The following is a 25,744-nucleotide window of genomic DNA, read 5'->3' as shown; positions in this document are numbered from 1 at the left end:
AGACATATTTTTTGGTTTTTTAACTTAATATATTATTTTTAAACAAACATCACCACAAGATACAAGATTCTCTCTGGCTACTCAATAAGTCTGACTACTGGGTATTGTGGCTTTAGGCTGGAGGTTATATTTTAATCTACACTTTTCTCTGGTTTGTCTCCTTATTACTTAATCACCCAATGAGTTTTACAGAATTGTCAGTTTGGAAGGCAATAAACTGTGTATGGATTTTTCTTCTTCTTTAGGATTGAGAAAGTCCTTATCATGGAAGCGGTGAAAGAAACTTCCATACACCTAGTACTTCATTTCCTGACAATCAAAGTCATGTGCTAATGATGACCTTAGGCTCCTAGCTACAAATGTCAGACAGACTGACAAATACCCATCATTGGCTCTGCAAAACAATATGTGACAAGTTTTAGGATAAAAACCCAGTTCCTAGCCAATTACCAAGGGACTGGGCAGCACATCACATGACCTGGTTGTAACAGGCCACAGGAACACTGAGCTGATGAGTCCTCAGGGACATTGATTTGTGGGGCAGGCATTGCTTGCTTAGGGATCAAAAAGGGTTCTATTTAGCTCTAAAGACACAAATTAATTATTAGTGATTATCTTTCTCTGAAATCCTTCTACAAGCTATCACAAGAGAATTTCCTATTTGCAGTTTTAAAAGTATGAGATTAAAATACTCTCCAAGTTGAACATTTGGATCAGTAACATGTTAATATTACTGATATCAAAGATAGCAAGGAACATATGTTAAAAAGCATAAAAACGATGGCTTATCTAAGAAGAGACACTAATGAAAAAGATGAGTTCAGACAACTATTCATGACCAAAGAAATACAAACATTTAATCACAAATCAATATCTATTGTACAGGATTTGAGTCAGGCATTTTTATCAGTTTTTCTCTCCTAGACAGATTAAAAATTGAAAATGCTTGGGATTTATACAAGATAACCAACTTTTCCAATATGTTTTTACCCTCATTTTGTTCACTTCATACAGAAGCAAAAACACTGTAGTCATTTATATATTAAGGCTATAATCCTTCCTCACAGATGTTCATTTTTTTTCTTTATTAAGGTATTACAAATGTGTCCTAATCTCCCCATTATCCCTCCCCACCCCCTGCTCATGCCCTCACCCCCCTGGTGTCTGTGTCCATTGGTTAGGCTTATATGCATGCATACAAGTCCTTTGGTTGATCTCTACCCCTTATTCCCACCCTCCCCTACCTTCCCTCTGAGGTTTGAGCATCTGATTGATGCTTCTCTGTCTCTGGATCTGTTTTTGTTCAGTTTATGTTGTTCATTATATTCCACAAATGAGTGAGATCATGTGATATTTATCTTTCTCTGACTTATTTCACTTAGCATAATGCTCTCCAGGTCCATCCATGCTGTTGCAAATGGTAGGAGTTCCTTCCTTTTTACAGTAGTGTAGCATTCCATTGTGTAGATGTACCACAGTTTTTTAATTTTTTATTTATTTTTTTAAATATTTTATTTTATTTTATTTTTTGTACTACAGTTTTTTAATCCACTCATCTGCTGATGGGCACTTAGGCTGTTTCCAAATCTTAGCTATTGTAAATTATGCTGCTATGAACATAGGGGTGCATATATCCTACCTGATTGGTGTTTCTGATTTCTAAGGATATATTCCTAGAAGTGGGATTACTGGGTCAAATAGGAGTTCCATTTTTAATTTTTTTAAGGAAACTCCATACTGTTTTCCACAGTGGCTGCACCAGTCTGCATTCTCACCAGCAGTGTATGAGGGTTCCTTTTTCTCCACATCCTCACCAGCACTTGTCATTTGTTGATTTATCAATGATACCCATTCTGACAATTGTGAGATGGTACCTCAATGTTGTTTTGATTTACATCTCGCAGATGATTAGTGACTTTGAGCATTTTTTTCATATGTCTCTTGTCCTTCTGTATGTCCACTTTCAAGAAGTGTCTATTTAGGTTCTTTTCCCATTTTTTGATTGGATTGTTTATCTTCCTTTTGTTAAATTGTATGAGTTCCCTATAAATTTTGGAGATTAAACCCTTAGCAGATGTCACATTGGAAAATATGTTCTCCCATGCAGTGGACTTCCTTGTTATTTTGTTGATGGTTTGTTTTGCTGTGCAGAAGCTTTTTATGTAGTCCCACTTATTTATTTTCTCCTTCATTTCCATTCTCCTAGGAGATGTGTCATTAGACATATTGCTATGACATATGTCTGATATTTTGCTGCCTATGGATTCTTCTAAGATTTTTATGGTTTCCCATCTTACATTTAAGTCTTTTATCCATTTTGAATTTATTTTTCTGTATGGTATAAGTTGGTGGTCTAATTTAATTAATTTATTTATTTTAAATAAATCTTTATTATTCAGATTATTACAGGTGTTCCTCTTTTTTTTCCCCCATAGCTCCCCTCCACCTGATTCCCCACCCCACCCCATGCCCTTACCCCACGCCACTGTTTTCATCCATAGGTGTAAGATTTTTGTCCAGTCTCTTCCCACACCCCTCACACCCCTTTCCCCCTGAGAACTGTCATTCCACTCCCTTTCTATGTCCCTGATTCTATTATATTCACCAGTCCATTCTGTTCATCAGATTTTTTATTCACTTGATTTTTAGATTCACTTGTTGGTAGGTATGTATTTGTTGTCATTTTGTTGTTTACAATTTTTATCTTTACCTTTTTCTTCTTCTTCCTCTTCTTAAAGAATACCCTTCAGCATTTCATATAATCCTGGTTTGGTGGTGCTGAACTCCTTTAGCTTTTTCTTGTCTGTGAAGCTCTTCATCTGACCTTCAATTCTGAATGATAGCTTTGCTGGGTAGAGTAATCTTGGTTGTAGGTTCTTGCTATTCATCACTTTGAATATTTCTTGCCACTCCCTTCTGGCCTGCATAGTTTCTGTTGAGAAATCAGCTGACAGTCGTATGGGTACTCCCTTGTAGGTAACTAACTGCTTTTCTCTTGCTGCTTTCAAAATTCTCTCTTTGTCTTTTGCCCTTGGCATTTTAATTATGATGTGTCTTGGTGTGGTCCTCTTTGGATTCCTATTGTTTGGGGTTCTCTGCACTTCCTGGACTTGTAAGTCTATTTCTTTCACCAGGTAGGGAAAGTTTTCTGTCATTATTTCTTCCAATAGGTTTTCAATATTTTGCTCTCTCTCTTCTTCTGGCACCCCAATAATTCAGATGTTGGTATGCTTAAAGTTGTCCCAGAGGCTCCTTACACTATCTTCATATTTTTGGATTCTTTTTTCTTTTTGTTCTTCTGGTTGGGTGTTTTTTGTTTCCTCATATTTCAGATCTTTGGTTTGATTCTTGGGGTACGTTGATCTACAGTTGAATTTTTGTATATTCTTTATTTCATACAGTGTATGCTTAATTTCTGACTGGTCCTTTTCCATTTTTTTGGCATTCTCATTAAGGTCCTTGAAGATCTCACTAAGCTTCTTGGAGGTCTCATCAAGTTTCTCGGCAGTTTTTAGAAGATTCTTGAGTAACCTTATAAATGTGGTTTTGAACTCTATGTCCAGTAGTTTGCTTTCCTCCATTTCTTTCATTCGTGACATGTTTCTTTGTCTCCGCATTTTTGTGCTTCCCTGTGTTGATGGAGTGGTTTTCTGTGGTAGGTGACCAGTGTTCAGCCTATCACCTGATGTGGACACTCTTGGAGCACCCTTTTGTGGGCTGAGTGCAAAGTCTTGGTGTAGTTAAGCCTTGATTGCTGTTAGTACACTGGGAGGAATTGACCTCCAGGCCAATTGGCTGTGAGGACCCGCTGTGTCTATAATGGAAGAACTGCTGTGCTGGAGACACGCTTATGGGGCAGGACTTGCTTCAGTGGGGCTTTGGTGCTTACTGAGTCTGCCTCTTGAATGTGCCACTTATGGATATGAGTAGTTGAAATCTGGTGTCATCTCACACTGACCACTAGATACACTAGCTTCTGGATCTCCAATGGAGTGCAGGTCAGCTACTGTCTGAGGCCACCCAGCAGGAGCTACAGCGAGAACTAGTTTTCTCCTCTTTGTTTGGGGTTTGGAGGTTTTGGAGCTGTCTGACCAGAGCTGCAGTTTGTAAGGTTAAGCTGCGATAGGGCAGACCATTTATATGCAAAAGCTGCTGCGTGGAGCTTGGGTGGGTTTGTAGATTGTGTGGGGTGGGGTCTCAGGGAGTCACTAGGCTAGGGCGTAGCAAAGAGCGATGGCTGCCAGTCAGCTGTCTCCGCATTTCCAAGTCCCCACATCCCGCGCCTCAGCACAGTAAACAATGATTACTGCGTGCACCTCTGCAAGAAAGCCACCCTCACTTTCTGACCCGATGGCAGACAGTCCAGCTTCTCCCTGTAGGAGTTTGGGTCCCCAACGTCTCCCCAGAAAATAGAGTTCAGAGTAATTGGGAGCTTGTCTCCCTTTGGGTTGAAAAAAGCAGCGCACCCAGTCGCCTGCTGCCAGCCCGATTCACGCGCCTCCGTACCTCAGCTTTTCAGTGCTTGTGCACGTTTCAATGCTCTTTTCTCTTTCCTTCTAGTTGTAGAACTTCCACTCAGCCAGCTTTCCCATGGTTCTGGGTGATAGACGTTTTGTCTTTTAGTTGTAGTTTTGAAATTGTTGTGCGAGGCAGCAGTTTAGGTGTTTACCTATGCCGCCATCTTGGTTCTCTCTCTAGTTTAATTTTTTTAAATATATTTTATTGATTGTTTACAGAGAGGAAGGGAGAGGGATAGAGAGTTAGAAACATTGATGAAAGAGAAACATCGATCAGCTGCCTCCTGCACACTCCCTACTGGGGATGTGCCCGCAACCAAGATACATGCCCTTGACTGGAATCGAACCTGGGACCCTTCATTCTGCAGGCCGATTCTCTATGCACTGAGCCAAACTGGTTAGGACTGGTCTAGCTTAATTTTTTTGCATGTTATCTGTCCAATTTTCCCAACAACATTTATTGAAGAGACTGTCTTGACTCCATTGTATGCTCTTGCCTCCTCTGTCAAATATTAATTGAGCATAATGGCTTGGATCAATTTCTGGGTTCTCTGTTCTGTAAGTACAATATTTTTTTACTTATCTCTATATTTATTATTTCATCTATCTCCCCCTTATTGTAGAATCCTTTTGGATTCTAATCTTTTCCTCCCAGATTAATACCATTTGCTCATTTGTTTAATATTTTATAATATCCCCATCTAGGTAACTGATAGAAATATTAAAATAAAACTGAGTCTTGTTTTTGTTACTAGAAAATTTATTTCAAGTTCACACTTTCCACTGCTATGATTAGTCTTTTTTTTCATTTTTGAAGTTATTTATCATTGTAACAAAACCTTGTTGCCTGAAAATCTGTACTTTTGAAGGGAAGTGCCACTGTGCCACTGTCCAGTGTTGATTTGTACATATAAAATATTATTTTTAAATTTTTCCATTCCCGACTATATTTTTATCTGTTACTAGACAATACTGTATTCTTTTCCTCCTTGCTTTGTCAAGCCTAAAGTTTGATTATTGGAACCCATCTGCTCAATCCTATGTGTATTATGCCTGAAGGAAGACTTTCAACCCATCTGTCCAATTCTACCACACCCCAAAGAAATCCCAACATGAAATAGATAATAACACTAGTTAGTAAGTGAACTTAATAGATGTGGACATTGGTACGAAACACTGCCAGAGTATGTCTACTCTCTGATGCATTTTGATCTAAGTCCCAACATTGTGGAATTATATTTCTTGGTGGTCCTGCTTCTAAGGCAGCTGGTGCTGGTAAAAGGTATCAATTGACTTTTAGTAGAGTGTAATAATAATTCTAGCATTAAAAGGGAGGTTTAAGATCAAAGCTTTGCTTAGAGGGCTGCAGCTGTGTCGCAAATGCCAAATTCAATATCATTCTTTGTTCAGTGGTTATCTCATTAGTTTGATGAAACACTTAAGATGAGCTTAAAGTATTTCACTTGTGGGTCCATTCTTTCATTCATCATCTGTTTGTTCACTGCCTACCATGAGCCTGGTGCCATGGAAGAGGTTGATGTATAGAAATAGAAGTTGTGAACCTAGCTTTTAAGAGATGTCTCAATGAAGTAGTTGAGACAAACTGGTAAAAACAGAATTGGAAGCATCATCACTTCCAACCTGGAGGGGCTCAAAGATAAAGGAATAGATCTGAAAAGGCATATATTTGTGGATGAGCATTATGCCTCCAGGAAATGGTAGGGAATGGGAATGTCTGGATTGTAGGATTTATAGAATATTGGTGGCCAATGAAGCTTCTTTGTCTTATACATTTTGAAGAAATTTGGTTTCTGATAATGTGCTGTGTGACTGGCTACTGTATACATAAATGAATGGTCATATATAAATCTGTCTTTCAGCTCAGTTCCTTTTTCTTATAACACATTCAGTCTTCCTACACTTAAAACATGAACATCAAATCTCCTATGTTCAGTGGCACATCATTTACAATAGTCAAGACATAGAAACAACACAAGTGTCCTCCACTGGATGATTGGATAAAGAGGACGTGATACATATATATTGAAATACTACTCAGCCACACAAAAAAATATTGCCATTTGCAACAACATGGATGAATCTTGAGTGTATTATGCTAAGTGAAATAAGTCAGATGGAAAAGGACAAAAACCATATGATTTCACTCATATGTGGGATATAAAACAAAAAGCAATAACTGAATAAACAAAATAAACAAATAAAAACCCAAACTCATAGATATAAGTAACATAATGGTGGTTACCAGAGGGGAAGGGGGTTGGGGGGGATGAAAAGGGTAAAGGGGGTCAATCCAAGGTGACACAGGAGATTTGACTTCAGGTGGCAAGCACAAGGTAGAGTATACAGTTGAATTATAAAGTTGTATTATAAAGGTGTACACCTGAAATTTACGTAATGCTATTAACCAAAGTTACCCCAACAAATTTTAAAAAATATGCCTTAGAAATAGAACAAGTTGGGAAATTTTTCACAGTGTTAACATAGGATCAAAAATATTAAAAAAACTGTATACCTGTTAAAGTGTGTGTGTGTGTGTGTGTGTGTGTGTGTGCATATATTTGTGCACATGTAGAAAAAATTCAAGACAAGACTACAAAATGTTTACTTTACATTTGGGAATATGAGTGAATACTTGATTTCTTTTATATAAAATTTTCTATTGCTCTTCTGTATTTTCCAGTATTGTACAATAGACTAAAAAACATAAAAATTATTTTAAAACACTATAACTAAATAATAATAATGATTAAAGTAACTATTATTTAGCCATGGTTAAAATAATAGAAACTGTAAAACCTGAAAAACAGAAGATTCAAGAAAATGTGAATAAAGGACTATGGAAGGGAAGGGAATTTTGACACTCATCTTACAGGGATCAAGTAAGAACTTGAACCAACAGAAATTAGAGGAAGACAGAATTTGGCTTAATAGAAGGAAAATAATTCTAATGGGATTTTAAAAAGTGGGAACAGGCTTTCTCAAAAGGTTTTGATTTTATTTATTTATTTATTTATTTATTATTGTCACTAGAAGAGGCTTGACCACAATTTTTTAGGAATACTTTTAGAGTAATTAAGATTTGGTAGTTAGGTCTAGAATGCTTTCCCGCCAGAAATTTTAAAATCTGGATATTACCAAACAACGTATCTAAATACTTCCTCACCCTCAGAGATTTATTTCTCTGGGGCAAGGTATTATTTCTTGGAATTCTCTTTTAATCTGTTGGAGAGCAAAGTAGAATTCCCCACCAAGTTCAAAAGCAGTTCCTTTGGGGCCAGAGCACATGTCTTTTCATTTCTGTACTCTTATTGCCTACAACAATTCCAAGCATTCAGTTTACCTGTAGCAGCTCATGTTTTTTGTTTGTTTGTTTTAAGAAAGCCAGTGTATCCATCCTGGGTAATACACTACCCAGATCCATTCCATCCTGTCTGCCCCTCATTCTCAGTAGCATGCCTCACTTCCAGCTAAAGGAGCTTCCCAGTGTCTGGGCTCTCCACCGGCTGCATGGGGAGCCACAGAACATAGCAAAGAAAGACAGGAGTTCATTGGTTGTCGGGTGGACCAGATGAGTCATTTGCCTTCTCCCCAGCTTTCTTCCCTGTTGTCCCGAGATGTGGTGGTTCCACAGAGGCTTGTCTTAAGGCATATCACACAGCCAAACAAACAGTCATGTTCCCTTGAGAAGCTGTGACCAACTTGTATTTGATTTCCCCTCTTTTCTCCTTCATTCTTTTCCTTTTACTCCCACTCCAGTGCCAGTTGCCCCAGTAAAGCATCAGCACATAAGCTTTGTTTCAAGTCCATTTTCCCAAGGATCTGCACTAGGCTAGCAATTGAAATTTTACTGTGAGTTGAGCAAAGGGTAACAAATCCATCCTATGAGATCTTCTGAAAAAGCGAGTTACAGGTAAATTCTCCTACAAAGAACCAAAGGGAGAATGGATCTGTGGCCTGGAGGAGGCAAAAAGAGCCCTGGAATGAGCACCAGCATGAGGACTCTGGGACCAGAAACAAAGCCTGATGTCAGTGGGTGGACATGAGAGAATGACCAATAAATGTTACCCGTCTGTGTCGAGAGCTTGCCAAAGAAAAATTTTGCTGGTAAACTGGGTCCTTTCCTCGGTCCCCAAACTCCATTAAGCAACCGGCTGTATAATGCCATCATTTCCCAAGGCCTTTCTCACAGGGCTTAATTCCCATTATGCTCCCAACCCTGTGCCCTTTACTCACCGACTTTCAGCTCCCCGCCTGCAATGACCATGCAGGCCACACTGAGAACGTTGCTTCTGTCCACAGGGAACTCTAAAGTCCCCACCACATAGAGGCCTTTGAGGAATGGAAGGTCTGTATCCACAAGGACAGTCCTGTCTGCAGGAGGAAAATAAATTGTTCAGACATGTAACCAAAACAAGAATCGTCTTCTCTTCTCCAGTGATTTGCTCTGCAGTTCTGGAAATTTGGGAACTGCTTACGTTACTACCTATTCCAGGACAGGTACAGCACCTGAAGGAACAAATAGTTTTTTAAACATCAAAAGAAGGCATGATTAATAAATTCTGCCATTGGTTAACAAACCAAGTGTTATGACCACAAGGCGTCTATGTCCCAAAGAGCTATGCCAATCCTACTTTAGGGCAGATGTACAGATGAGGTCCCTACACTTTTCCCCTGTCCCTGAACTTTGGCTCTAGTTCAGAGAGATAGAGAGAATCATAGATATGACCTTGGCCTCTGAAGTCAGAATATTAGGATATGAATCCTAGCTCAGCTACTTATTGGCTATGTGGACCATCAACTTTACCTCTCTTGACCTCAGTTATCTAATCCTTGAAATGGGGATAATAATAACAACCTGCTTTACTCATAGGGTTTTTGTGAGGGTTAAATTATCTGAACTGCTTATACAATACTAATTAGCCATTCACATTGCCCCAATTCCCACCACATAAAGCAAAGAGTCTGCTACATGCTCAATAAATGTGAATATTTTTATTATTTGTACTATTGTCTATTAGCTTGGCATGCCTGTAGAGCTCATTGGACACTTAAAATCATTGTTCTTGATCTTCTCTTTCACAAAGAGTTTCCTTCCAAGTTCAGAAGAAAGAATCATAGAATTTTTACTAAAACAGAAAATATTTTATGTATTCCAAAGTATTGTGTTACTTTCTGAGGCTTAGCAGTAATTTGGCACAAATTAAATATATCAAATAAAAATTTCTGCTTAAATTTCAAGTACCATAATCAGTGACACATGTAACTTTTAAAGAAATTGTTTTAACATAATCTCATGTTTTATGCTTAAGAATCTGCCCGCCAGATTAGCCTCTCATAAGTTGTCTTTCCTAGTCCTGACTACTCTCCTAGCTATAAGACAACCACGCCTTCCTGTGGCAGTGTCTGTGAGACTGTAAACCAATCACTTCCCTTCTCCTCCTGGGTCAGACCACCTTTTCCAGCTTCCTTTGCAGTTAGATGAAGCCATGTGACTGAAGTGTAGACAATAAAATGGAGGCAGAATTGAAGTGTGGTATCTCTAGGCCTGTTCCATAATCTTGCATGTGCTCTCTCTTTTCCCTTATTTTACAGAACAGTAGTTCCCAAGGTATGGTCACGATCCAACAACATCAGCATTACCCACTCATCTGTCAGAATCAACCTAAGCTTTAGCTCTGCTAGCAAGCCATTCCCAATCCCACCACTGGATTTAGCACTTCCCATGGGAATCTCTCTCTCTTTCACTCTCCAATGATAACCCTGTAAATTTTCATAATAGAGTACTAAAATCCTAATAATAAAAGCCCAGGGTTGTAACTTGTAACAACCGATCACGACCAAAGGCTGACCAACCGAAAGTCAGTGCTGGGTTGCCATGACGACCTTCACTGCCACTGCCACATGCTGTGGGCTTGACTGGTCAGCTCCCCCAAGCCCATAGGAGACTGGCAAGCTGCAGCTGGTGGAAAGCAGTGAGCCCAGGCTGACCCGCCCTGCGATCATGAGGCAAAGAGCCCAGGCCAAGCCTCCCCGCCATCACGGGGTGAACAGGCCAGGCCGAGCCGCCTCGTGATCACGGGCAAACAGGCCAGGCCCAGTCGCCCCACGATCATGGGGCGAACAGGCCTGGCCAAACTGCCCCGCAATCCCAGGCGAAGAATCTGCTCCACTGACCAACCTGTGCTAGGGACCTGTTCGGGCGCGTGGCGCGGAATCCGGGGCCTCTAACCTGTAGCCACGGGAAGTCTCCCTCTCCCCCGAGTTAGGAGCACCAGCCCAGGTCTACCCAGCGGCCTGGTCCTGACTTCAAGGGTGAGTTCCTGCAGGCTGGGGTCTGATCCTCAGGCATCAGCAGTAGGAGACCAGTGCCTTTGTTATCACTGTGTGTCCAGGTTTTAATTGGACAAATGCCAGGCGCCCAGGGGTCCAGCTTAGCAAAATCTTTTAGGAGAAGAATTCTGTCTGGGTTTCCTCAAATTCCCTCACCCCTACTCACCCCTCTATAAAGGTGCAGAACAAGTGAGGCCCCTTAAATAAAAATCAGAGGTCTCCAGCAACAGTGGGCCTCTCTCATTACAGTCATTTGGACTGGATGGCATTTGAGTATTTATCTAGGCACCATGACAGAGAAACACAAGCTCAAGTCATGATCTCTGCCCTTAAAAAATTCACAATCTTATTAGAGCAAGTGGATGATAAAAGCGCAGTAATAACATCAGAAGGTAAGGCAATAATACAGAGAGGAACAGAGGCAATTGCTAAGATGATTTTTCCAATAATTAGTACAAAGAGTATGTGCTGTGAATTAAATAAAAAAAAATATGTGTGGAAGTAGCTGCTTCATGAGTATGGCATCCCTTCCTATTTTAAAGAAAGCTGAGTTCCATGTGAACTGTGTACTATGCTATGATATCTGAGGCACAGGACAAGGGAGGCCCTAAGTGTACTATGCTTTGATATTTGAGTCATTCTTTATTGTTCAATGTGATTTATTTCTGTACGCCTCAGTTTTGTAATAGTTAAATTACTAGAATAATACAGCTTGCTATAAAATATTACTAGAAGATCAAATGATCAGGTGACATTTATTGTTATTTTCTATAAATGAACACAATCTCTGGTATGCTAAAGTGATAGGTATTATAGAAATATTCAGATAGGAGACCTACAGGCTTGATTACAAGTGAGGCTTACTATCACAGCCCAAATTTATTGCTTAAAAAAAAATCAGGGAGCCAACTAGAAACTGAACCAAATATAAGCCCTTGAAGGGCAAATTAGATAAGCTTTGCTATTATAAAAGCAAGAAGAAAAAATTCAGATGCAAGAATGAAAACCACATTGCATCCACTCTAAGTAGCTGTTAAGAAGAATGATATACTATGAAAATACTTAATACAGATTGTAAAGATATTTGTTCAAAGAAGATTTCCTAGAGTAGGTGATATTTCAGTTAATTTTTTTAAATGTGAAGAGGTTAGGTAGATAAAAAAAAAAAAAGGTGTAGGGGTCCCAAATTGCAGAGGATGCAGGCAGGGCTGAGGGACCCCCCACCTCCGTGCATGAATTTCGTGCACCTGGCCTCTAGTACATTATTATAACTGAATACAAATTATTGTATGTAAGGAGGCAACTATCACTGGGTTGGTCTCAGTGTAATTATGTCTTTCTCTCCCACTGTGACTTTAAGTGAAGAAACCATCTATTTTTTAAACCCCTAGTTCTTATTGTGACATCCTATCTAATAAAAGAGTAATATGCAAATTAACCATCACTCTGCTACACCCACAAGCCACACCCACCAGCCAATCAGGAGCAAATATGCAAATAAACCCAACCAAGATGGCTACGGCCATAGAGAGCAGGAGGGGGGCTTGGGTTTCCCCGGCAATGAAGGAAGCCAAGCTTTCTGCCTGTCCTTGCCGGCCTGGGCATCCACTCAAGAATACAAAGTTTCAGCCGAAACCAGTTTGGCTCAGTGGATAGAGCGTCGGTCTGCGGACTAAAGGGTCCCGGGTTCGATTCTGGTCAAGGGCATGTACCTTGGTTGTGGGCACATCTCCAGTGGGAGGTGTGCAGGAGGCAGCTGATAGATGTTTCTCTCTCATCGATGTTTCTAGCTCTCTATCCCTCTCCCTTCCTCTCTGTAAAATATCAATAAAATATATTTAAAAAAAAAAAGAATACAAAGTTTCAGTGAGAGAAGATACATAAATCCAAACAGAAACGGCGGCAGCCACAGAGCTGGAAAGATCAGGAGGCTAGGGTTGCCCCAGCAATGGAGGAAGCCAAGCTTTCCACAAACCCTGGCCAGCCCAGGCCTCCGCTTAAGGCTACAAAGTTTCAATTGTAGAAGATACATAAATCCCAACAGAAATGGCTGCCACCATGGAGTAAGCAGAAGGCTTGGCTCCGCTCCAGGACACAAAGTTTCAATTGAAGAAGATAAATAAACCCCAGATACCAGGGCCTCCACTTGGGTTGCCAGGGGGCATGGCCGGCCTGCACACCACCACAGGCCCCTCGCCCAGGCCACCCCACGCCCCAAGGGAACCCCCACCCTGATCCAGGACACCCTTCAGGGCAAACCAGCTGGCCCCCACCCATGCACCAGGCCTCTATCCTATCTAATAAAAGAGTAATATGCAGATTGACCATCACTCCAACACACAAGATGGCTGCCCCCATGTGGTCAAAGATCCTGCCCCCATGTGGACACAAGATGGCCACCACAAGATGGCCAGCAGGGGAGGGCAGTTGGGGGGGACCAGGCGTACAAGGGAGGGCATCTAGGGGTGACCAGGCCTGCAGGGGAGGGCAGTTAGAGGTGATCAGGCCTGCAGGGGAGGGAAGTTAGGGGAAAACAGGCTGGCAGGGGAGCAGTTAGGCATCAATCAGGCTGACAAGGGAGTGGTTAGGGGGTGATCAGGCTGGCAGGCAGAAGTGGTTAGGGGCAATCAGAAAGGCAGGCAGGCGAGCATTTGGGAGCCAGCAGTCCTGGATTGTGAGAGGGATGTCCGACTGCCCATTTAAGCCCAATCCCGGTGGAGTCCCAGATTGGAGAGGGTACAGGCTGGGGCTGAGGGACACCCCCCCCCATGCACGAATTTCGTGCACCGGGCCTCTAGTCAAAGATAAAGACGTTAAGTAAATGTTGCTAAGGTCTGTTGAGTTTAGCTCCCTACACACCTTCAAATTCCAGAGTTTATTAGCAACTAATACAAAATGAATAATCAGGCTAAACAGATGGAAAAAAAATGTATATATTTCAGTTTAATCTCTGATACTTTAAAATATGCAAAAAAAAGTGAAAAATATAGATAATGTTCTAGCTTAGCATACATTTTGGGGTTCATGACTTTACTATGACTTTAAAAGCAAGATAAATTATTTCATCCAAGCACCTCTGAGTTCTATACAAATGCCTTTTATGTCTTCCAACCTATGGCCTATTCTACCAATATTTGGCTATTGAGCCTAATTGTACAAAACAATTAAATTGCTTCAAAAAATGTCTTCTCTCATCTACATAGTACTCATAGACACATAAAAGCATGATATTAGCCCTCTTTTGAATATACTTTTCAGTTAAATTGTGATAATTACTTTTTAGTTAAATTATGACAATTACATGGAATTTAAAATTTCCCTTTGGTCTTAACACATACTCCCTTAGAATATATTTTGATTTAATTGCCTTACCCACTCCAAATATACAGGCAATTTCTCACAAATCACAGATAGCCTAACTATTATAAGTGCTATGAGAACAGAGACCATAGCTCCAGTCTCACTTTTACTTGCTCAGCATCTCGAACAATACCTATCATAAAATAAATGCTAAAAAACAACACCAAAGAACACATGTTCCAGGGCACACACCCACTACATGTAAAACCCAGTAACCATCAGAGGAAAATAATAGAATGAAGAGTAGAAGCATTGCTCTTGTTCTATTCAGTGCCAGCTTTCCCTTTGCCATTCCCTAAACCTGCCTATTCACCTTTTCATTTTTCCTCCTTTCTTTCCCTGCCATGTGCCATATCTTCTTGGGTAGTGGGAATTCAAAGATGAGTAACACATGTTTCCCATCATCAAATGAAGACAAACAAATAAGTACAATACAATATACTTGAAATGATAATATACTTTTGCATTATGTGGAGTTTGATCCGTTCTTCATTCCTGTCCTAGCAAGTCTATCAATGTGCTTCTTGTAGCAAGATTCTGCTAAAATAAGAAAAAATAAACATATGCCCTAAAATTTTTTAAAGGAATTCTCCTTTTATCACTGAAACAGAGATTATACCTATCATTGTAAATAGCAAAATAATGAATCTTAATGCACTCTCCAGAGAGATCAACTGCGGGTTCACATTGACCAACCCTCAGCTGTAATGACAGGTTTTAGGGGATTTCTCTCTGTGCCGGGTGTAGAAAGTTAGAATCAATGTGCCACATTCTCTAGAAGTAGCATTCTTTCCATGAAATTACTCGAGACATTTCAGAAAAATCACTCCGAAAGTTACTTATACAACCCACTTAAAAATATGAATGTTAGAGCACCTCTAAGTTAACTGTGGCCCACTGCTTTTCACCTTGTCTTAACTTGGCCAAGGCTACTCCATCCTATTCTGTCAATGACCAATCTATCCTACTTAAGAGAATGAGCTCTGGCATATGGTGGGAACCATCTGGAATTTCTGTTGCTCGATGGGAGGCTGATGGGGGAACAGATCTGGAAAGAGACTCCAAAAAGAATTCATGAGTACCAGATGTAATTAAAGACTGTTTTCCCTTCCCCTCCCACCCCCAAAGGACCTTAGGACCAGCCATGGAGTGGTGCCTCTTGGTTCCAAAATATATCCTCTTTCCACTTGTTCATCCACCAAGCACTAAATATCCCACCATCTTTATTCTACTATCATTTGCCAAGAACTGTTTTGTTTTGTTTACAGAAAGGGTTGTATTTTGACAATTAGAAAGATAAAGCTTTAGAGATAATATCTTGAAACTTAAAGCTAAAGAGGAATCATCTGAATGTCCTCATGTATCAAATGCAACAACAAAAACAACAGAGAGTCTTTAGTTTTTATAAATGCATCATCTATCCTTAAGACCAGAAAGCCTGAGCCAAATATAAAGGCAGATATCTCTGACAGAGGGCAAGGGCTTCTTTTGTATCAGGAAGAGTCTGACTCCCATAGTTACAAAGCATTCCATATAATTTCAACACTAGATTTAAACTCAAAATTTCCCCCAGTGAAGTCAGGGAATCAAGGTCACCATTGTGCAGCATTCCAAGTGTCTGACACTTGTCTAAATCCTGTAGAAATGAGATCAAGGGCAAAGGGCACAGATCCTGTTGAATAATGATAGGGTCACATGAACAAGCATAATTTAGGGCAGGCAGACCCACTGCTTGCTTGTATGGTGTTCACTGTATCTGGCCCCATAACTTAGGTGGTGAAGACAGTTTCCACTACAACCCTGCTATTGTCAGGAACACAGCCTACACCCACTTCAGACTTCTGAGGGACAGTGATGGTATGCAAGGGCAGTGCAGGACATACAAGAACATACAAAAACTATTTGTAGGCTTGTTATTTCCCATTATGTACCTTCCATGATAAATGGGATTGTTTCTACATTCAGTCTTGGCCATAATATTTTTCTGTTAATATGTGAACCAAGGCAAAAGTAAGTTTTAATGCCATTAGAAGCACTAATGATGCAATCTTCCTTTTTTAAAAAGAATACTTTCAGCTCTAAAGCGACTACTTTAAAGATATATTTATAGTAATAGTAGGTGGTGTGTGTTTTTCCATTGAAGTCTTGTTTAACTTTTGGTGAATCTAACAATTTATCCAAGTAGTCTATCACAATTTATGAGAAAGATTGTCATAAAAAACAAAAGTACTCCTAAAAAAGGATGGGCATTCTCATACATAAATCATTCCCAGGTTTGCAAGGTTAACATGATGGAAAATCAATGTCAAGTAGACTAATTTACAGAGGTGATGGTATGTGTTTACCCAGAAACCATTCTCTAGTAGGAAAAGCAGAACAAAGAAGTGCTGGAATATAAGGATGCATTCTTTCATAACTAAATTCTTATCAATGTGCTGCTAACTTAGGACCTGCCTTTTTCATCAAAGCCACACAGGTGGTTTCTTTATTCTTATCTGCCTATCTTTCTTTTTCCAACCTGGTCTTAAAAATAGGCAGAAGAGGAACTTTTCAAAGTGCCCAGAGGCACATGATTCAAGACTAAAAACTGCCTTCCTTAAACCTTGGAAAAAAACAAAAACAAAAACAAAAAACATCTGCCTGGTGTGTGTGTGTGTGTGTGTGTGTGTGTGTGTGTGTGTATGTGTGTGTGTACAGGGGAATGAAGGAAAGGACTCACCTCATGGGAAGAGTCCAATTTAAATTCTGGGTAATAATTTCATACCATACCCCACATTCTTTCTGTGTCTTTTCCAATCACACAGAGACACACATAATTCCCATAGTAGAAGCAACATTTTAAATTATGATATTTTAATTGATCAATAAAATGTTTAACATACAGTGTTTATCTCTTCCTCTAGTCTATACCATCTGTTCTTCAAAAATATTTAAATCTATTTAATAGGAAATTCTTTAAGTAAAATTCCCAACTATATCAAATCAATCCTCTGAATCCCAAATTCTGAAAGGAAAAGACCAGAAGGTGCTGCTGTTTTCATAAAAATAAAAAAGAATATATGCCTTCTTTCATTCCAGGCTCTTTTTGTTTTGTTTTCCAATCTTAAAATGGTATTAAATTATGCTGTTGTTCTCACCATAAGACCTCAAAGAATTCAGAATGGCCAACTTGGTGTTGTCTTTTTTTGAAAAAAAAAAAAAACAACTTTAATGTTTAAAAATATTGATGAATAATTGACATACAAAAAGCTGTATATATTTAATGTATACAACTTAATCAGTTTGGAGATACGTATATACCTATGTAACCATCACCACAATCTATGCCATAAACTATCCATCCTCTTCAGAAGTTTTCTCCTGCCTTTTTAATTCATTAACTAGAGGCCCGGTGCACGAAATTTGTGCACGGGGGGGGGAAGGGTGTCCCTCAGCCCAGCCTGCACCCTCTCCAATCTGAGACCCCTCGAGGGATGTCCAACTGCCCGTTTAGGCCAGATCCCAGTGGGCAGTTGGACATCCCTCTCACAATCCAGGACTGCTGGCTCCCAACTGCTCACCTGCCTGCCTTCCTGAATGTCCCTAACCACTTCTGCTTGCCAGCCTGATCACCCCCTAACCACTCCCCTGCCAGCCTGATTGATGCCTAACTGCTCCCCTGCCAGCCTGTTTTCCCCTAACTGTCCTCCCCTGCAGACCTGGTCACCCCTAACTGTCCTCCCCTGCAGGCCTGGTCTCCCCCAACTGCTCTCCCCTGCAGGCCTGGGTCCCTCCCAACTGCCTTTCCCTGCATGCCTGGTCGCCCCCAACTTCCTTCCTCTGCCGGCTTGGTCACCCCTAACTGCCCTCCCCTGATGGCCTGATCACCCACAACTGCCCTCCCTTGCAGACCTGGTCCCTCCCAACTGCCCTCCCCTGCTGGCCATCTTGTGGTAGCCATCTTGTGTCCACATGGGGGCAGGATATTTGACCACATGGGGGCAGCCATCTTGTGTGTTGGAGTGATGGTCAATCTGCATATTACTCTTTTATTAGATAGGATAGAGGCCTGGTGCATGGGTGGGGGCCAGCTGGTTTGCCCTGAAGGGTGTCCCAGATCAGGGTGTGGGTTCCCTTGGGGCGTGGGGCGGCCTGGGCGAGGGGCCTGTGGTGGTTTGCAGGCCGGCCATGCCCCCTGGCAACCAAAGGGGAGGCCCTGGTATCTGGGATTTATTTATCTTCTACAATTGAAACTTTGTAGCCTGGAGTGGAGCCAAGCCTTCTGCTTGCTCCGTGGCAGCAGCCACTTCTGTTGGGATTTATGTATCTTCTATAATTGAAACTTTGTAGCCTTAAGCAGAGGCTGGGCCGGCCAGGGCTGCAGAAGCTTGGCTTCCTCCATCGCCGCGGGCAACCCTAGCCTCCTGCTCTTTCCAGCTCCGTGGCTGCCGCCATTTCTGTTTGGTTTTATGTATCTTCTATCATTGAAGCTTTTTAGCCTTGAGTGGAGGCCTAGGCCGGCAAGGGCAGGCAGAAAGCTTGGCTTCCTCCATTGCCAGGGAAACCCAAGCATCCTTCCTGCTCTCTGTGGCTGTAGCCATCTTGGTTGGGTTTATTTGCATATTTGCTCCTGAGTGGCTGGTGGGTGTAGCAGAGTGATGGTTAATTTGCATATTAATCTTTTATTAGGTAGGATATTATTATTATGTGACTAGAGGCCCGGTGCACGAAATTCGTGCATGGGGGGGTGTCCCTCAGCTGAGCCTGCACCCTCTCCAACCTGGGACCCCTTGAGGGATGTCCGACTGCCCGTTTAGGCCCGATCCCGGTAGGATGGGGCCTAAATGGGCAGTCGGACATCCCTCTCACAATCCAGGACTGCTGGCTCCCAACTGCTCACCTGCCTGCCTTCCTGATTGCCCCTAACCGCTTCTGCCTGCCAGCCTGATCACCCCCTAACCACTCCCCTGCCAGCCTGATTGATGTCTAACTGCTCCCCTGCCAGCCTGTTTGCCCCTAACTGCCCTCCCCTGCAGGCCTGGTCACCCCTAACTGCCCTCCCCTGCAGGCCTGGTCCCCCCCGCAACTGCTCTCCCCTGCAGGCCTGGGTCCCCTGCCGGAAACCGATCATTGTCTCACTAATTAGAAAGGTGTGGACAAGGAACCTTGGAAGGCTGGTCAACCTTGAAGCTCTGAAAGGTCAGAGCCAACCACTCCCTATCTAATTGAGACAATGGTAATTGAGGCAACTTCCCCATCTTGTAATCATGTAAATCCTTACTGATATGATAATCCGATTATTACCTGCTTAAGGGCTATGGGTGTTTCCCAAAGCTGCTTAAGGGTAATGGGTGTATCCCATAGCCTCAATAAAAGGGATAGCAAGGCCAGAGCCTAGGGTAGTCCTCCCACTAGAGTTGGGCTTCCGCCTGGCCCCCCAATATTTCCAAATTAACTCTTTTCCAAGTCTCTTTTCATTTGTGTGCGGCCTTCTCCAGAACCTGAACCCTGAATCGGAACCCTGAACCACGCGGGACGTGAAAGGGGTTCCCACAGTCCCCCCTAAATGCCCTTCCCTGCAGGCCTGGTCACCCCCAACTTCCCTCCTCTGCCAGCCTGGTCACCCCTAACTGCCCTCCCCTGCAGGCTTGATCGCCCCCAACTGCCCTCCCTTGCAGGCCTGGTCCCTCCCAACTGCCCTCCCCTGCTGGCCTGATCACCCACAACTGCCCTCCCTTGCAGGCCTGGTCCCTCCCAACTGCCCTCCCCTGCTGGCCATCTTGTGGTGGCCATCTTGTGTCCACATGGGGGCAGGATCTTTGACCACATGGGGGCAGCCTCTTGTGTGTTGGAGTGATGGTCAATCTGCATATTACTCTTTTATTAGATAGGATAAGAACATTTAACATAAGATCTATCCTCTTAGCACATTTTTAAGTATATGATACATGATTGTTTATTATGGGCTCTACAGTGAATAGTGTATCTCTAGATTTTATTCATCTTGTATAACTGAACTTTGTACCTTTTCACCACATTTTCCTATTATCTCCTCCTCCCAGCCCCTGGCAACCACTCAATTTTAAAATAGGCAAAGTAACTGAAAACCCATTTCTCCAAAGAAGACATAAAAATGGACAACAGGTATGTGAAAAGATGTTCATCATCACAAATCATTTAGGGACATGCAAAGCAATACCACAATAAGGTATCATCTCACACCTGTTAGTATGATTTTTACCAAAAACAAAACAAAAACCCAAGTGTTTGCAAAGGATGCGGAGGAAAGGGAACCCTGGTACACTGTTGGTAGGAACATGAATTGCTGCAGACACTGTAATAAACAGTATGAAAGTTCCTAAAAATATGAAAAGTAGAACTACTATATGATCCAGTAATCCCACTAGGAGACACTTTAATATTTTTTTTCAATCTTTTCAGTTGTTCTAACAGAAAAAAAAATTATTAAATTCCTTAAAAATTATGTACAGTATTGTATACATGCATAATTGATGCTTAAGAAAAAGTGTGGAATACCTGACTAATAAATATTGAATAAATAACCTCTATTCTACATATCAATATGTTGCTTCAAAATTTATAATTTTGGAGGAAATTAATCTATATTTTAAAACTTCTAAATTCATAAAGTGATAATATTCTATATAAATTCAAAAATTAGTTCTGTAAAGATTTTCAGTGTTCTCAACATTTCCATCATTATATATTTTTAAAAATTTCAAAGCCTTAAGAGCTTCTTTTAAATTACAATAAATTATATTTATTCTATGCAAAAAGTTATTTATTAGGGTTTCCAAAATTAGTTCCTCTCTGCTTAGATTCAAATACTGTACCATAGACCATGAAGGTTCCTAGAATTTTTATTCCCAATTGTAAATTTCTTAACAATATTATCCAGATTTTACAATATCTGCCAGAAGTCCTAATACTCTAAAATATTTCTATATTTGCCTGGTAGAGATACTGAAATCCCCATCTTTTTAATCCCTCTTTTTAATCCAGGGTGCCTAGAAACCCCCTAGAAAAGTGTAATACATAGAGAAAAGCATTATCCCTGACTAATAAATCTATTCTTTCATCTGTTCATTTATTTAGAAAATATTATCAAGTTTCTATCAAATAATGATATATGCCAAAGAAACTTAATAAAACAAGAGAAGTAAATATTTTTGTGAGATTTATCAGGTGAATTTTTGGAGGAAGAAAGAAGTAGATCTGAGTCTTTTAGTATTTGCTTCTGATACTCACCAAAATAACCAAAGGCAAAGGCAATATTTTAAAGTAAAGAAGATAGTATAGTATCTGTTTCTTCCTTCCTTCTAGTGCCCATCCATCCCTGAGAACCCAGTGCCCTTATTTGCTCATAACTCCCTAATGGCCAGAAGCCTACTGATGCCTCACCTGCCTACACTCCAATTATATACAGGGTCTAAGTAGTTTTATAGTTCAATTGCCTCTCAACTGAGTCCCCATCCTCTCCAGGCTCCATTCACGGATGCCTGACAAAGAATTAGTGCAGGGCAAACACATTGGCTAATTCATCCATTACTAGTTGCCCAAGAAGCAGTTTGGTGCAATAGAATGCTCACCAGATTAGAATTCCAACAAATCTAACTTTGAATCCCAAATAAGATATTCTTTGGAAAAACGACTTAGCTTCTCTGTGTTTCTGCTCCCCAAGTGCAAAATAATACTTCATAGAGGTGATAGTAAAACTTAGGTAACATACTACATATAAAAGTACTGCAGTGCCTGGCACATAAGAAGCATGGAAGGGCTCTGGAGTCAGACTCTTGGGTCTAAATTTTGCCTCCCTACCAAGGAGCTTTATGATCTCCAAGTCTGTGCCCTCAGTTGATAAGAAGGGTAGCAATAGTGCCTCATAGGGTGGTTATGAGGGTTACAAAGTCAATTCAGTAACAGGTTTATAATGGAGCTTGACACAAAGTGCTCAATCAATTAATATTTGAAAAGCTACATATCAATGAGCAATTCACACGTTAAAAAGAGCAATGTAATCCCAACTGAGAATAGCAGTTATCCAAGGAAAGGCAAGAAGAAAGGGTTAAAGAATCCTTTGATATTTTGTTCTGTATATCTTTATATTATTTTGGACAAGAAAGACTTCAGTTATTTATTTAAACTTTTTAAAAACAGAATAAAGTTTCAGAAACCTGGTGTTTATTATAAGGATGCCCAATAGTGGATGAAATTGAATGTATAAGGCAAGCGAGAAAAGTAATGACTCTTCTTCATCCAGAGCAACATGAAGGAAAGTATGGACAGCAGGAATGAGACAGATCTGGATTCAAATACGGACTCACTTCTTACTGGCTGTGTGCCAGGGAGTGTTACTCTAAGCCACGTTTTTTCAAAATCATGGTCCAAGGACACCCTACTTCAGTACTAACTACAGAGTGGTTTCAAAATGCAGATCACTAGCCCTAACTGGTTTGGCTCAGTGAATAGAGCATCAGCCTGCAGACTGAAGGGTCCCAGGTTCAATTCCAGTCAAGGGCATGTACCTTGGTTGTGGGCACATCCCCAGTAGGGGGTGTGCAGGAGGCAGCTCAATTATGTTTCTCTCTCATCGATGTTTCTAACTCTCTGGCTCTCTCCCTTCCTCTGTGAAAAAAATCAATAAAATATATATATTTTTTAAAATCACTAGTATTTAAAAATTATCTCAGTTGATTCTTATGCATGCACTGGGGTTTAAGAATTTTTACTCTCAATCTTGGTTTTCTTGTGTGTAAAATACAGTGCCAATGTCACAGCATTTTTATGGTAATTTAGTGAGATAAAATAAAAATCAACACAATGCCTGGCACATTTTAAAAAACAAAATTCATAATATCTTATTATATTAATGGGCATATATTATGACTAGTAATGCTACTATTAATACCATATTATAATTATTGTTACTATCATTAAATGAGAAATCTAACTATGCTCCATCTGTCACATCAAAAAATGAAATTTGAATACCTCTGCTATTTTCTAGATCATTTTCTACAGAAACTATTTTATGCCTTCTGCTTTTAACTCAGCCTCTCTGACCAATAGTATTAAAATAATCTGGGATCTTGAAAGGGCAAGTTCAGCACTTGGTACTAAAATTCTGGCATGGTCCTTATTAATGTGATGTAATTTGGGTTTGTCTGGGATAAGTCATGATGTACTAAGGATGGGAAAAGAGAAGATACTAAAATAGTAGGGTTTATAAAAATCATGGTTAAATTTTTCTCTCTGGGTGAGAATTAAACTGAGCATGGTGTGGCAAAAACTAAGTTAACGATATCTTCTATATTCTGACTACCTACCAGTCTCCCCCTTCTCTTTGTTACCTGAAAATCCTTGGGAGGAAGCTACATGCCCCTGTGGTCCTAGTGCTCCTTTTTCCTGGAGAAAGAAGTGGGCGGGGCCGGAGGTCTGGGTGGTATGAGGTCTGGGGTCACATTTCTTACACTGCTTTTGGGAAGAAACTCAACCATAGTTAATGTATAAAAGCTGTGATTTTCAGGCAAACTGCTGCTTTCCTAGAAAAATGCAAAAGTCTTCTTTAGCAGTTTAAAATCCTTTATTTCCTTCTCTTTCCGCTTGAGCTACAGGGTCAGCTTGCTGTGCCCAAAGCCTTCTCTCAACTTATACTTGCAAATGAATAAAATAATTTAAGAAGTATGAGAAGCCTTTTTAATTCATTCAGACTCATAAGATATTAAATTCATACCAGGTAATACTCTGGGAGCCTAAAAGGCTTACTGCACGTCTCCTATTCCCTCAGCTACAAATAATTTCCTCACCAGTACTATGATTTAGTCCTTAACTCTTACAAACAGCAAAACTCGGGCCCCTTCGCAGTAGCCAATGTCATAGCTCTAAGGAGGCACCAATATTTTCTCGTTTACACTCTTCCTTTCATAGTTTCTCCAAGAAGAAAACAAACAAAAACAGGTGCATCCACACTATGTAAATTAGAAAAGGTAACCTCTGAAACTATTTCACAGCAAACAGAAGATCCTCAAGCTGCTCGCTAGCTAAAACCACAGGAGGTGTGTCAACTCTAGATGCTAAGCCATGGGAGGCCTGCAGGCTGGGAAGGCAGTAAATCCCGGGAGAGCTCTAAACTCCTGATTGGTAAGGTACACCAGGCCCATCCTTTCCTCAGGTGCTGATCCACAGGAGGCCCATCAACTGCTCAGGTGGAAGGTGCAGGGAGGAGGGAAGAGGCAAGCTGTGTGGGAGAGTAGCTTTAATGTAAGGCCACCAGCTCAACAGGGGAGAAAGGAAATGAGAGGCACCTACTGGGAATACTAGAGTTCAGAGAACTCCATTAAGGAAAAGAATGAGCCCGCTCTCTCTTGTATAGAGTACCATCTTACCTGTGGGAATCGCAACCCACAAAGAGTAAGTTTTTGGCACAACGATTCTAAATAAATGCTGGTGTTGAATGAGTCCCAGATCACCAGAGCTCCCCAATTAAATGAGCACCTCCTGGTCAGTTGCTAAGGTTCTTAGGACTCACCATCCTGCACCCCTCCCTTGTTTGCCAAAATTCTCAGCATGGCAGTGATATCTCTTTTTTAGGTTTCCTAAATCCCTAGATTTACTTTAGCAGGGACTGATGGGACAGTACCTGCACCTCACTCTTTCATTCACTGGCCAGAGCATTCACTGAATACATGTAACATGCCAAATCCTTTGCTGTCCACTGGGGATATAAAAAGCCAGATAAAGTATGGCCTCTGCCCTTAAGGTGATATCCAAGTAAATAATAATTACAGAATAAAGGTATATAATAAAAATATGCCTAAAGTGTAGCAGGAGCACAGGGGAAGGGGAATTACATCAAATGAAATTCATGGACATTTTCTGGAAAAGATGACACTAAATTGAGTGTTAAAGGATGAAAAAGAGTAACTAGAAGAGAGTGTTAGGATGGGAAAGGGGCAAAAGAGTTGGGGAAAGTTATAGTTAGGCAGAGAGAATAGAAACTATAAATGACTGAGAAGGAGCAATAGCTGATTCAATCCAAGAACAGTAAGTAGATGAGTGTGATTGGGGAATGAGAAGCATAGGAAAGTGGTGAACAGTGAGGCCAGATCACAAAGGACTCTGAAGTCCAAACTAACAAGTTTGAGATTTACCCTGAAAGTGTTGGGAAGCCCCTGAAATATTATACAGCAACAATACACAAGACCAAGGCCTTAAAACAATTAAAACTTGCTGCTTTTGAATGTAAGGTTTTTCAGGTTTACATAAAGGTTAACCTATTTTTCAAATTAAAATAGGTTCCTGAAGTTAATTTTCTAATTTTATATTTTTCAGTCAATTTAAACAACTTATATAAGCCATATACATATAGAATGATGTGTATCATAGTATATATTTCACTAGCAAATACTTTTTTTGCCTTATAGTTAATAAACACTAATGTGGTATTACAATTCAAATAAATGTCAAATATTTCTTCTCTAGATGAGTATAATTTTAGTCATATATTCTTAATGTTA

General features: G+C 40.6%; 1 protein-coding gene across 1 annotated transcript in view; it reads right to left on the bottom strand.

The window, feature by feature from the left end:
- The window catches only part of PKHD1 (PKHD1 ciliary IPT domain containing fibrocystin/polyductin), a gene marked incomplete at both ends in the record, with an annotated part of 416,219 nt that overhangs the window by 140,996 nt on the left and 249,479 nt on the right, over positions 1-25,744 (bottom strand). Inside the window, one exon of the mRNA XM_080665111.1 lies at positions 8,772-8,909. Within this exon, the coding sequence (XP_080521237.1) occupies positions 8,772-8,909 (138 nt within the window). The remainder of the gene's footprint in view (positions 1-8,771; positions 8,910-25,744) is intronic.

This window comes from Plecotus auritus (assembly GCF_963455305.1).
Source record: "Plecotus auritus genome assembly, chromosome: 4".
Classification (NCBI taxonomy): domain Eukaryota; kingdom Metazoa; phylum Chordata; class Mammalia; order Chiroptera; family Vespertilionidae; genus Plecotus; species Plecotus auritus.
This window is presented reverse-complemented; position numbering and strand designations above follow the sequence as displayed.